The sequence below is a fragment of the Brachycentrus maculatus genome, unplaced genomic scaffold, assembly GCF_059751285.1.
Source record: "Brachycentrus maculatus isolate JH-2025_06_01 unplaced genomic scaffold, ASM5975128v1 h1tg000105l, whole genome shotgun sequence".
NCBI classification, from domain to species: Eukaryota; Metazoa; Arthropoda; class Insecta; order Trichoptera; family Brachycentridae; genus Brachycentrus; species Brachycentrus maculatus.
This window is the reverse complement of record NW_028280859.1, coordinates 31112-46288: the sequence shown is the minus strand read 5'-3', so window position 1 is coordinate 46288 and position 15177 is coordinate 31112. Positions and strand designations below refer to the sequence as shown.

The 15177-nt window shown below is 29.7% G+C and overlaps 2 protein-coding genes across 4 annotated transcripts in view; one reads left to right on the top strand and one right to left on the bottom strand.

Moving 5' to 3' along the window:
- LOC148310099 (lysosomal alpha-glucosidase-like) overlaps positions 1 to 9081 on the top strand; it is a 65626-nt gene extending 56545 nt beyond the window's left edge. For 2 of the 3 annotated variants that reach the window (XM_088258968.1, XM_088258967.1), the window contains exons 6-7: positions 3087 to 3881; positions 8508 to 9070. In XM_088258968.1, the coding sequence (XP_088115094.1) occupies positions 3087 to 3881; positions 8508 to 8903 (1191 nt within the window). In that variant the 3' untranslated portion in view covers positions 8904 to 9070. Of the gene's footprint in view, positions 1 to 3086; positions 3882 to 8507 lie in introns of all 3 variants that reach the window. The other variant, XM_088258966.1, reaches the window with a different exon arrangement.
- A 5643-nt stretch (positions 9082 to 14724) lies between these two features.
- LOC148310098 (uncharacterized) overlaps positions 14725 to 15177 on the bottom strand; it is a 29521-nt gene continuing 29068 nt past the window's right edge. The window contains exon 7 of the mRNA XM_088258978.1: positions 14725 to 14967. Within this exon, the coding sequence (XP_088115104.1) occupies positions 14725 to 14967 (243 nt within the window). The remainder of the gene's footprint in view (positions 14968 to 15177) is intronic.

Genomic DNA, 15177 nt, shown 5'->3' with positions numbered 1-15177 from the left:
GACTTGCAACATCTCAATTAAATAAAGCTCTCATTACAGAGACTTCAAAAGTAGTTAAAAAATGGGCTAAATTATCTTTTATAGGGGATAGTAGTAACAGAATCGGAAAACTAGCGAACAAAGATGAATGTTCCATAGCCTTTTATAATAATTCAAATCTGGGGAAAATACTAATTAATAATAAAGATAAAAGGGAAAAAGAAACAAATTCAGGCTCATATTTATTAAGTTGTGGATCATGCAGTGCTGAATACGTGGGGCAAACAGGACGATCGTTTAAAATAAGAATAAACGAACATGTCCAAAGTTGGAGAAATAAAAAAGAAAACTCCACTTTTGCAAACCACTTGATAGAGTCAAATCATGATTTCGATAAAAATGTTAATGTAAAAATCTTACACAAATGTAGTAAAGGTAAAAAATTAGATAGGCTCGAAATTTTGGAAATAAATAGATTAAAAAATTGTCATAATAAATACATATTAAATGATCAAGTAACACACATTCATTCTCCCTTACTTTACCCATTAGAAAAGAAACAATAGATGCCTTAATGTCTTGTCGATAAGAAATGACTGCCGGGAAATTTACATTTCAGAGAACTTCGGACTCCCCCCGGACAACCACAGCTTAGTGGAAGGAGCCGTCAACCAGCATTTCCTGATACCTCGTTACATAATTTAAATTCATTTACAAAAAATGCAAATCTATTATAACTTTATATAAAATCGTGCTTTCAATACAAAAAAACCTTTATAAAAAATATTTTAAATATCATACAATACTTAAATTCACTCAAATTAAATTAATTTCTCATAAAATTATATCAAATCATGGTTATCAACTCCTGCCTTCTTTTATATATAACATAACAATTTGTATAGCCTCTCACCAGTCTGATGATGTCGGTAACGACGAAACCCGGTCGCTGGTCAAATAAAAAAGTGGAAAAGCTAAAAATATTGGTTTTAATCTAATAATAAATTAGTTTTAAATGTTTGCAAGATGAAAAATTAAATTGTTGAAGTGTAAGCTGATTGAGAGGTTTTCCATGTAAATGAGAACGTCTAAGCCAATGAATACCTAATGAAATATATTCAAATTTAATAGCGGTTAGTAAAAATAAGATTTGTATCGCAAAGTGAATAACCTTAAATTAGCTTCCTAATTAGGAGAGATTATGATTATAATTTACTGCTCCATTCCTCTAGGGGCACCTCTAGGGGTACTCTAACAGCAGTCGGCTCACAAAATTTACAAATAAGAAGTTTTTGGAGGAACGACAATTTGGCGGTCCTTTAGTATACATTAAGAACATCATTTTAATTAATCACCAAATTTAGTAGTTTCATAAAATATGTATACTTGGGTAATCATAAAACTTTGCCCATATATAATATTAAGTGTTAACTAAACACACGGAGTAAGATTATGAAACATTACACTCAGGTATAATTTTATTTTTATTCTTATTTTTATTTATTCGGGAATTGTACAACTTACATATAAAAAATTATATAATAAACAATAGTTACATTAACAATAATAGACATTACATTACATTAACAAAAAATAGTTACGTTAAAAAAAAAGTCAATCAAACAATTCCACATTTGTGTCATAAAACTATTAAAAAACATTCATAGATTAAAAAAAAGGTATTATATAAAATAATAGATTTAGCAGGAAGGAGACATAATTAAACATGATACTTGATATTTTATGGTGTTTTAGTATCGTTATATTATGGTGGGTTTAAAATTTATAGTTCTTAGTTTAAAGTATCATGTAATACGAGTGGAGGTATAAGATGTTTCATCCAATCCCGATATCGTATTTCCTAGTAATAACAAATCCGCTTTTCTGTGATACACGAGAATACTGCACTTTGGAAATAACTGCTTATCGTTATGAAAGGTCCGCGGTACTGAATAGAAATAGCAGAAGTAACTTTTCCTTTGATTTTAAATAATCTAGTAAACTTATCAATTGTTCATTCGCCCTTCTAAAAACTCTTTTTCTTAACTTAAAAAATAAAACAAACGATTTGTTTTGTACCACATACATATGAATGTATGTTCTGTTCTATTTTTCGGACCGGTTTCGACAAATAACTTGCCTTTTTTAGCAATGGATATAAACTAATCATAAATATTGTAGGTAAGTGAGTAAGTGTGATAAAAGGGAAGGTAATCAGTTTCGATTTGAGGAACGAAGGGCTGGAAGTTTGGTTTTGTTTTGACAGAAATAGGTAAAAAATGTTACTGAAATTTATTTGATTATTGCTTACACTAAAAACAAACTTGCTTTGTTGCTTTTTTTGCAATAAATTATCTAATATATCATCTTTAAAATTTAAGTATTGAAGTATCTATAATATGTTCACAACATTTTGAGTGTGTCCACAAATCTGGATTATCTCCAACTATAGGAGTTATTTTTCATATCATAAGAATTTGAGTAGTGTTGTTGTCAATAATGCGTAGAATTGGTGAATGTTGTGTAAAGTGATCACTTAAACCAGCCTATGATGGTCTTAAGCCCCGTAAATGCTCAGACTTTCATATTCTTCTTCATCTTTGAGGAGATGTCAAAAATATAATGTAGCGATTTGGGTAAATTACAAAGCAGTTTTCCTAATTAATTTTATAAAATAATTAATAATGATTCAAACGTTAAGAATGATTGATTCTCCATTGATTGTGGAGATACGATTTATAAAAATTGCGGTGGACGAGGAATAAAAAAATGGACAAAACGCTTTATGAATAAAAAAAATGTCATTGATACAACAACAACATACTTCAACACTTCAACCTCGAGGATTTCAGATTAATAAATCAACAGTGGTTTCAATTTCACGTAATTCTCAGGAGGCATTACTACCGAGAAAAGTCAGACCGTCCTTCACGCACAACTCGCGGTGAAATGAATCCGCCCTCATCGGGGTCACGACGATCGGGAATTACCTGTTATTATATTATATGTTGGAATAGTGTACTTCCCAATTAAAGACAACTTTTGTCAGTTGGATATTTATACAAAATTATTGTTTGTTTATTTAAAAGAGAATGTTTTGTTTGCAGACAATTAATACGACTTTATGCGAATCGGTTCCCTGGAATGCGAGAGAACCGAAGAATTTCGAGAAGCACATGGAACGCCATAATATGTACGGGACGAATCACGCAAATGCAGTTCAGAGAGTTATTCAAGATACTACGCCAACTGAGAATCTAATATTGTCTTCGAGTAGTTTTCCTAGAATAAGAAACGGAGCGCATATCCAAAACGTGACGCTGTCGTGGAGTGCATTCAAAGAAGCTTATATAAACGCGGTTTGGCAATCGATGCAAGGACTGCATGTACTGAGCGTCCCTGTTTGCGGTGATTCCGAAGAGTTTGAAGAAGAAGACGCCGAGCACCTTTGTATTAAGTGGTATCTCGCCTCCGTATTTTTGCCAGTTTTCAGAGTGACTTCCCATGTTAAAGAGAGGCATCCACTCGCGTTCAGCGGATACGCGAATAAGATAATGACAAACGCTATTAAAACGCGATACAAACTACTGCCATATTTCTACAGTGTCCTTTTAAGCGGTCAACCATTGATCAGGCCATTATTTTACGATTTCCCAGAAGGCAATATTACAATCCTTATTGACGAGCAGTTCACGGTGGGCGGATCTATAGTCATCGCTCCTAACTTCAGGCCGCAGCAGAGTAGTGTCAATGTGTATTTACCAAACAATGAGACGGTGTACGATCTATGGGGAGGAAACCAATATCCCGGACCACGAGAGTCTCCCAATGTGGACATTCCTACACTTGAGAATGAAATTGTTGTACTCCTTAGAGCAGGATATATCATTCCCATTCAAGAAGTAAGTACACGTGGTTTTGTTATTATTCAAATCGTAGTTCTGTATGTAGTAGTTCTGTACGTAGTTCTAGTATGCTAAAAAAATCAGCTTTATACAAAAACAAAAACAAAAAGTATTCTGAATATTTTAGTCAAAAAAATTGTTTGAATGTAGAAAACCACATCAAACAAATATTTCAGAATGATATTTGCATTAAACGGATTTTTGTTTGTATCTAAATAAATCAATTATGCAGAAAACAATAAACGTGTTTTCTACATTTTTAATTTTTAAATAAATATTAGTAAAAAAAAACTTGGCTCTGACCTCAATATATCAAAAGGAAGGTTGGACAAATTACTTTAGCAGTAAAATAGATTTTTGGGAGGTCAAAAACGGGAAACCAACGATTCAAATTTAAAAACAAAAGAATTACCATCAATGATTTATTTTTTCAATCTTTTTTTTATCGTAGATCATTCTAGTATTTTATTATATTCATATCTAAACCATTATTGTCTTCCATAGTACTTTTTTTCTAAATTTCTTTTAATTTTGTTTTCCCATATCGTGCGTATAAATATTATTTTCGTTTTCATGTTCACTTTTCGACCCTTTTAAGGTTAAAAACGAAAACGATTTAAATAAAAAAGTAAAAATTAATTGATGTTAAAAAAGCATTATTTTTTATTACATCTGTTCCCTATTTGTGTAATTCTAACGTGACTGAACATTTTGTTAAGTGGAGACATTTGAACCAGCTGAGGCTGACGTTTGTTTTACGGAATCGTTTTTCCTTGACTAAAAAACACTGTCTAATTTATACACACCTGTCTCCACTTTATTTCACAGAGTAATTATACAGCATATATTTCATAAGTCCCTTAGACTTGTGTATTTTGAATGTGATTCAGTTCAAAGGTATTATATTCATAATTTGAATAATTGTAATCTCATAAATTTATTATGGCATGAGAAATAGACGATAAAATTTCATTCTCGACCACAGCTATTGAAATTCCTGCTCAAAATTTCTACATAATTTTAATCCAGAAGGGATAATGTCTCTGAATTCATTTAAATAAATTATTATTTATCAACGAACCTCTCGTTTTTCAATTTTAAAAGTCGAGATGAAATGGATTTAATTTGTTTTATATTGCCATCTTATATATTATAATAATTTAAATCAGAACAAAGAAATAATATATATGTATGTATATATATATATATATAATATATATATATATATATATATATATATATATATATATATATATATATATATATATATATATATATATATATATTAATATTTATATATATATATATATATATATATATATATATATATATATATATATATATATATATATATATATATATATATATATATATATATATATTAATATTTATATATATATATATATATATATATATATATATATATATATATATATATATATATATATATATATATATATATATATATATATATATATATATTTATATATATATATATAAATATATATATATATATATATGTATATTTATATATATATATATATATATATATATATATATATATATATATATATATATATATATATATATTTATATATATATATATATATATATATATATAGATATATATATATATATATATATATATATATATATATATATATATATATATATATATATATATATATAAATATATATATATATGTATATATATATATATATATATATATATATATATATATATATATATATATTAATATATATATATATATATATATATATATATATATATACACGTATATATATACATATATATATATATATATATATATATAAATATATATATATATATATATATATATATATATATATATATATATATATTTATAAATAAATATATATATATCTATATATATATATATATATATATATATATATATATATATATATATATATATATATATATATATATATATATATATATATATATATATATATATATATATATATATATATATATTTATGTATATATATATATTTTAATTTAATTTCATAATTTTAATGTTTTCTAAAAACTCGGGATATACTTCTTTCTACCCTACGTTTATTTTATAATACTTATATATTTATTTACCCTTATACAAGGGCCAAAGAACTCTTTGTTACAAAGATCAAAGTATCTTTTTTGTACATTTTTTACTAAGCCTACAAAGATAAAGACTATTTGGTCCAATAACGATCGGTCCATTGAATCAACAGAGGTACGCCATTTGGACAAACAACGGGGTGGGTTATTCAGACCAAAAAACGTTAACCCTTGAAAGGTCAAACAAGGTACACTTTTATTGTATGTACAATAACTACATTAAAATACCATCAGCCTCTGATTTAGCGCCCCGTCACATACTGAAAGGAAGTGAGAATATACAAATTGTAAATTTCACAAACGATCTTATTATTCTCCCCTCCCTTGTAATGAAGTGCCTGGCCACCTGTGCCAAGTGAACCTATGTAGACACTGAATACCATATATGAATACAGCGTTCAAAATTTTCGGTAATATGGGTGTTCAATAATTCAATAAATATCTATGCTACATGTGGTTTACTTTGAAACCGAAGATATAACTTTCCTTCGAGAATAAACGTAATTTTACAAATTTCATTATTAGATTGTAAACATTTCAAATAATAAAACATTTTAAAAAATCCAGCTAAAAGTCTTTCAGAATGCGTTTTGGCGAGTAAAATATTTGATGTAATTAATGAAAAAGTTTAAAAGTTAAATATTTAAGTTTTGGGATAAGCGAATCGTAACCTTAATCCAGTGATCAATTAAATTGATTCAAGCATTATCAAAATCTTTCCGAAATTTTCATATTCATATTCAGTTAATTCAATTCAATTGACATCAAACAGATCAGGACATCAATTCCAATGGAAAGATAAACTAAGCGTTGTGGATAATTTTGACTTCTACACTTTTATTTCAAAAGATATAAGGATTTTTAATCCGGTCATCCATCTATATTTCTAGAAAGTTTAGGTAGGTATCTGAAAAAAAGACAAATTGAGCTTATGTTTCTCTCTGGAAAATATGCAACAATATGCAACTGCTACAATTTATAATAATAAAATAATAAAACCCTTATCCGCACCACAATGGTGCATAGGGCACTGCGTCATATAAACGCAGTGTTATCTTGATCGTTTACACATGAAGGAAAGGTGATCGGCCCTCCGCTTCAAGTACCAGTCCAGGGTAATATTGAATAAATATTACAGTGAAAAAATCACTCATATTTATTCTTACCCCCCCCTGGGAATCGAACCCGGGTCCTCCAGAACGGTAGCCGAGCGTGATGACCATTACACTACGGAGGCGGACACAATTAACAAAAGCTAATGTAAAACTCAACAACTTGTGTTCATCTCTGTTGTTACATTTTCAGTTCAAATTGTTTTCTAGACTTAAATCTTAAATATATAAATGTGATAAACTAAATAACTAATGAAAAAATTAAAGCTTTTTTTTTGTGACAAAAATAAGTATTCGGTCCTTGGTTTGTTTGTTTTTTTTTAGATTTGGCCAAAAACTATTTGCCCAATTAAACGGTTTATAATGTAACTGTTATTGAAAAACCTGTTTAATTAGTTAGTTCGTTACTAAGGTGCTTAAGTGAAGTAAGTGAAACTAAAAATAATTCAATAATAAACAAAGCGACAAAAAGGTTTATTGACGTTTTTGACATTGCTCGGGCCATATCACGAATAAGGTGTGTTTTAAAAATTCTTTAAGAGTTTCTTTTAAGAGTGCGTTGTTCGTGTGTTAGTATTGTACATTAAGATTAGATTTTAGATTTTCGAGCCTTTAAACCTATTGAGAAAGTAATCACCATGAGGCTGAAAATGGTAATAACAAAAATTCAGCAAATTTTGTTATTATCACCTTTCCTTTAAAGCCGTTTTCAATGACAACACAGACAAATTTCTTATATTACAAAATTTTCGAAATAAAATATAAGTGAGTAAATAATAAACAATTGAAGGCAGATAATTTAAACTATGTATGATGATCTCGTATACTACGTATATTGTTTTAATCGGTGAGAGTATTTTATTTCACTGTTACTTATAGATAAATAAAATTTATTGGTGTTTTAATGGTCCACTTGAATAAAATATGTGTTAGCGGTATTTTAATAGATAGTCTGTAAATGTTTATAATATACGATATCTAAAAAGCAATTAAACTTTTAAAGGAGAACTCAATTGTATTCGATTAGTTATACTTGATAACTATTTTCAAATCAATATTTAAGTGATTTTAAAAACTTCATTATTTTTCGTGCATAGATTGGTGAATGTTCCACAGTGCATAGTACATAAACTATTCTTTGAAAGATCGGTAGCCTTGTAAATACTTAATAATTCTTAATTGCCTTCTTTCAATCCAACATTTGTACACACTGCGAAGATTGAATGTTAAAAATATATGTTTTACCTTAAATCACAATATTAATAGTAATAATAGATGGTTTATATAAACTAAAGTATATTATATAAAAGTTAATATAAACCATTTATTTGCATAGTATTATAACTATATGTATTTGTGTTTCAGACAATCTATATGACCGCTAGTGAAACGAGAATGAAGTCGAACTTCACCCTTATAGTAGCGTTGAATTGCACTAAAATGGAGGAAAATTCTACCATCTCTACCAACTGCAGCGCTGATGGTTTCCTGGGCATTTCAAATATGACCATTTGGTCCTTTGTTGCAACAGAAATAGGATTAAATATTAATCCCTCAATAGAAACATCTCGACCGACGCTGTGCCGTAAATCTCCAGATGGAGTTTTCAATGAAATTTCCTCCAGCATAGTTAACCGAGTACGGGTTTATGGACTGGAAAAGACTAATAACAACCTGGGAGACTATTATTTGATCGATGGATTAGGACTAGACGCCTGTGAATTGAGAGACGGGGAAATATTCAATGTAGATTTTGTGTAGTAAATATTTTGAATGATTTATTATTTTCAAAAAATAAATGACATTTCAGTCCATTTTTTTTTTAAATTTTAAAGGAGTCCTATTTACTCAATTAAATTTATACATTTTAATGAGTTTTAAATAATCGTATATATCTACATAAATCAAAATAAATTATTATTAAAGTCTATGGTGTATTTAATTCTCATTTTCGATTAAAATTTTGTTTTCAGGCAAGTTTTATCACCTTCTTTCTAAAAGTTTTCCGTTTAGATTATGAAGATGAAATTCAATAAATAAATCTATATTATGAGTTGAAAGTCTTGGTATTTACACAGGACTTACGATCTAGAATAGACTAGTTTGAGTAATTATTTTTAAAACTGTGTGATATTCACCGTTCGACATTCAAACGTTAAATATCGACTAATATGCAGGTATGTAAATATAAATGTGTACAAAATAATTTACGAATGGTCAAGATAATTTACTTAGAAGAAAATGCGTTTGAATAAAAAACTTAATATGCGAAAGTAAAAAAACATTTATTGTAATATGGTAAATTAATAAAAATGAGAAATTATTCAAAATAAACATTAATTTAAAAAAAAAATCCTTTCTGCAATAGAAATGTGAATCTCAGCTAACCCCAGATTCATAATCGTCTTTGAGATCGCCCGATGTGCAAAAATGCATGACGTTCGTTGGATTACAAGAGATAAAATAATAATAGTTCTAGTACCATACTTAAGTTACGTAAGTGTGGCAGGGAATTAAGACATTTTGTTACTGATATAGAGAACTTCGTTTTAACTGACACACAAAATGTTGTTAGTACCAAATACCAAGAGCGTTTTTTATTATTTGAATTCTCATTTCCAAATACATATATATGTGTGTCAACATTTTAAAACAAAACCAGAAATAATATTACCCTTTTTTATTTTATTTTTTAATTAACTGGTGTTTTATTTTATAAAATTCATTGTTAATTTTTTTTATTGAATTTTTCCACTATAATTTCGTCTACATGAAAACAACTATAAAACTCCATAATAGGGGTTTTTATTTTTTTGTATTTTTAATTATCCGTGTTGTAAATGTTGCATTGATTTGTTTATAAAGTTGAATTGACAATATTTTTTTTAATAGTCTAATGACATTTTATAATTAAAAGCCTGAAACTTTTTAACTAACTTATCACCGCTTATCACCGACACTTCTCGGCAGGCGTAGGCAAAGAGAAAACAACGCTATATCAATCTGTCTTTGGTAACTATCTTCGCTTCTTCTACATTTATGCATCTCGTCATACATACCCACAGATTATTCCAACTCCTGACCTAACCACTTCCAAGTATTTGAAATACTTGATCAAACCATATACTTATATCTTCCTACTTATTTGTTTCACAAATTCAAACCAACTGAAAGCACCTTTCTTCGTTTTATTGAGAACGCTAGTTTCACACTTGCATTTATTATTTTATTTTTTATTTTACCATGTTGAACATCCGACAATCATTGTTTTGCCACACATTCTCTTAAATATTGTATTTCAACTACATTCAGTCTATTTTAACCGTTGATTTGCCATAACTATGTTTCACTTCCAAAGTTGGTACCAAATTTCCATTGTGCACTGCCTGTTAAGCTCCCCTGTTAGGCTTAAATTTGATACTATTGTAAATAAATCCCTCAAATAGCAAATAACCATTTAAAAATTAAATTTAACTCATCATTCTTTAATATAAGAGTGAATGAGATGAGTAATATACTTCAATCTTAGATTGAAAAATAACTTGCAGTTCTATAACTATGACAATAGCTTAACCCTCTAAGCACTGCAGTATAGAGGTTGACGTCGAATGATCGAATTGTTAAGGATAACATTAATCAAATTATACGATAAAAAGTCAGAATGGGATAGGTAAATTTATGTCAAATGGTAAAATAAAAACGATTATATAATATTTTATACATTTATTAATTAAATTATTACCATAGTTAAATATGAAATATACAATATACACATTAGATTGTAATATGACGTACAGAGAGAAATACACACATACATTTTAAAGACGTTGAAACTACCTAATTATTATAATTGTTATACTAAGATTAAATATATTACAGATATCACGACAAAGAAGTTATTTTACAAAAGTGGTATAATAAAAAAATACAAGAAATTCCTGTCATTGACTGCCTTAAGTAATATTTTTTACATACTTAACAGTAACGTTTACTATTTTTCGAAAAGAAACTCTCACAGTTTTATGTGAGATACGAAAACGATTAATTTACACCATTTTTTTTAAGAATCAAGGCATTTTCAGTTAAAATGAGAATGATATATGAAAGCAAAAATTAAAAGCAAAATATATATCTTTATGTATATATATTTTTTTTTTACGTGAAATTGGTAATCTGATCTGCAAGCTGACTCATTAATAACGAGGCGATTAGTTTATGCCTTTGCTCGTTAATTTGCCAAAATACAATGACACTTTAATTTTGAATTGCTAACAAGTGCTCAAGCCGAGAAACAATCACTAAGCTTTTTGAGTCGGTTTTGGTCCCATGTTAGTTAGAGTCTCACCCAACCACTGCTGGATTCCCATTTTATAAACACAACCCGTTTAGATTTAAGTTTATAATATTCACATATAATATATATATATATATATATATATATATATATATATATATATATATATATATATATATATATATATATATATATATATATATATATATATATATATATATATATATATATATATATATACATATATAAATATATATATTTATAGTTTCCAAGATATACAGAATAAACCGTAATACTCTTTTCCCTAAAACATTTTGATATTAGTTAATTTGAAATTTAGAACACGAATATGTTTTTCATTTACAATATTTACATACAATATTAATAATACTTTAAAAAAAAACCTGTACATATTTTATTGAAATTCACTGAGGTATTTATATTATTATGTTCATACTATCATATTTATAAACATTAAATAATCAGAGTGACAAAAAAAATAAAACCATTGGGAAAAGGTTTTGAGAGAAACATGAACAGATTTTTAAAATTAATGTACCAATTTGAATGAAAATGTGTTATGGAAAATAATATTTGCTATAATATACTCGTATAAAATATTCAGTCATAAGTAATTTGCTTAGTAAATTGTTTTTTACTGATTTTTATTTTAGCCACTTTATTTTATACACTATTTTTAAAAAACCGGTTTCTTTTATAAATAAAATATTGGAATTTTTCCCTCCTTATCACCTTTTATACCTTTTTATAATAACAATGTATTTGTTTATGGGAGCCAAAATTAATCGCAAATGAGTGAAGGCTTATAATAGTAAAAAAATAATAATATCAATTGACGGGAGGTTCTGCTGAACCCTATAATTTGCTTTATTGTCAACCTAATAAAATATTTACTATATTGGCTAATAACTTTGTAAAATGGTGTCGTTTAATACAGCACATATACCTATAATCTCTCTCACGATTTCATTATATTCATCACAACCCTTTTGCACAAAAATACCTTGTTGAGAACTTCTACCCTGTGTATGGCTTCGCTTTTCAGTAATTTCTGCACTGTTCAAGATGCCTATGGAATAAAGGAATCTTTCCGCTTGAAATATGAAATTTCCCTGATGACCATAAAAAAGACCATAAAGAAACTTTAAGTTTATTTCCGCAACCTTCTAACCTGATCCTAATTCCTATGTTTTCCTTATTATTAGGGGGTTTGAATTAATTCTCGCCGTTTTTTGTAGTATTTTGAATTGAAAATATATATTTTTTAAAGTAAGAATTTATTCAAAGTATTGCCCTTCTTTCTCGACTACTTTGGCCCATCTTTCAGGAAGAAGTCGTATTCCCCTATAAAATAAAACCTTGTCTTTTGAGGCAATCCAATTTTCAACCCATAACTCGACTTCTCGATAACTTTTGAAAATTTCTCCCGATAATCCATGCTGCATGGACCGAAACAGATGATAATCGGATGGTGCGACGTCAGGAGAGTAGGGCGGGTGTGACAGAACCTCCCAGCCGAAGGATTTTATCTGTTCTTTTACCACTTTGGCAACATGCGGGCGCGCGTTGTCGTGCAGAATGAGAATCGACTCGTGCCTGGCTGCGTTTTCTGGACGTTTTTCTTCAATTGCTGTTTTCAGTTTGATCATTTTCTGCTTGTTAACCTCTGCTGTGACTGTTTGGCCTGCTTTGAGAAGCTCGAAAAAAATTACTCCATGCTGATCCCACCAAATGCAAAGCATCGTTTTTGAGCCGTGAATGTTGCGTTTTGCAATGCTGGCTTCAGCAGGGAGTGGTTGTCCTGGCTGGCAGATGACTTTGCGGCGTTTGGGGTTGTCGAAGAAGATCCACTTCTCATCGCTGGTGATGACGCGATGCAAAAAACCTTTTCTGTGATGCCGTTGCAAGAGTGAATCACACATGCAAAGTCGCCTTTCCATATCTCTCTCCTTCAGAGCATACGGGACCCAGTTTCCCTGCCGATGAACAAGGCCCATAGCCTTAATTTTGAGGCGGTTTGAGGCGGTTGAAGGTGCCACGTGGGTGTTCGAGGCAGCGGGGGACAGGAAAACAAAAAAAAACGAAAGGAATCTATTTAAACCACAGAGAAATATTAAATTGTTATAAACGGCAAGAACTAATTCAACCCCCTTATATAAAGCCAAGTAGTTATTTTACCATTTCGACTGTTCTATTCATAGATTTTTTTTACATTTGAATTTGAACAAGTTCCATCTGTCCACAAATCTAAACATCTTTAAAATACACGAACCTTGACATCTATTTACCCCTTAGTACCATTAACGTTAGTATGTTTTTATTTTGTTTTTGCCGCAGGTTCCCAAACTTTTTTATTCTGGCGCCTTCAATTAAAATTTCTCATCAAAAAGGAAAATAAAACCGCCAGAATGTCCCATCATAGGAAGAGGGGAGGATTAAAAATATATACATTTATTCTTAGCATTTCTATGTGTCTCTTTGAGCTTTTATGCTCAGTAAAAGTCTTTCTAAAAAGCTCAGTAGAACGCCCACAAGGGGGCGTTATTGCCCAATTCGAGAAAAACTGGTTTATGCCAATAAGCTTTCAACGTTCAAATCGTTTGTACATAAAAAAATAGAATAGCAATTTGTACGCGAAATTAACCAGTGAACGTAATTGGAATATGGACACAGTTATAAGTGTATTATATGTAATAAAGATTACTTACTACGAGATTGGATTTTTCTATACTATTTTTTTTTATAATACTATGAAAGTCAAATCGACAAATTTACATGTATAACATTTTTACGAGAAACATAAGGTTTATTTGTGTCGGAGAATATATTATTATTTATTTATACCGCTGTATCCTTCTGTAGAGTTAAGCTACTCTGTCTCCTTTCCCCATTCGCCATTAGCGTACAATACTGCTTCCCGTTGTTTGAGGAATTGCTGAGTAAAATGGAGTCGTTCCGTTTCCTGTGAAACTTGCTGACGTTTCTTAGCTCCACTATGGGAATATTAAAGTGGACTTTACTGAAAATCTTCCTAGATCCGACACCGTCATCGCTGTTCAGAAGAGCGCTGTTGGATCCTTCGTCGCGACCGGGTCTCGGTTTCCCCCGTTTGCCCATCCTGTTGGGGAAGGACACGCTGGTTTTGATAATGGAAGTTAGTCGAGTTTGGCTGGTTTCTGCGAGGCTCTCGGAGTTCGGTCGGGAGTCTGACGAATAGTTTTCGTATTCGTCAGGGAAGGTGCAGATTTCCCGAGAGCCATCCTCATCCTATTTCCACTTGGTCCGGGAGTCGCAGCGTTTGTAGCCGACGGTCATCGTATTGTCCAGGCTTCTGGTCGTCAGCAAACTTTGTTCGGTTACCGTTCTCGGAAATCCGGCATCAAGCACGCGGTAGTCTCCGGTCTGAGGGTTCGGGTCGGAGTGGAAGAGAGGTCTGGTTCCGACGTGACTCGTCTCGCTCATCGTAGGCGGATGTCCCACTATCTCTAGTTTGTCTCGAATACGGACTTGCTGAAACAAATACAAAAATCAAGTAAATATTTTGCATTTTGAGTACCTGCGCTATCGTATTTGAGTTTTAGCAAGAGTTCGAATTATTTCAATATAGCGATGTTTGTTATATCTTTTAGAATTTATTGTTACGTTAGTCAAAATGAGAAATGAGTAACGATTTAGGAATACTTCTTAATAAGACGGTTATTTATTCAAATTTTACTCAAA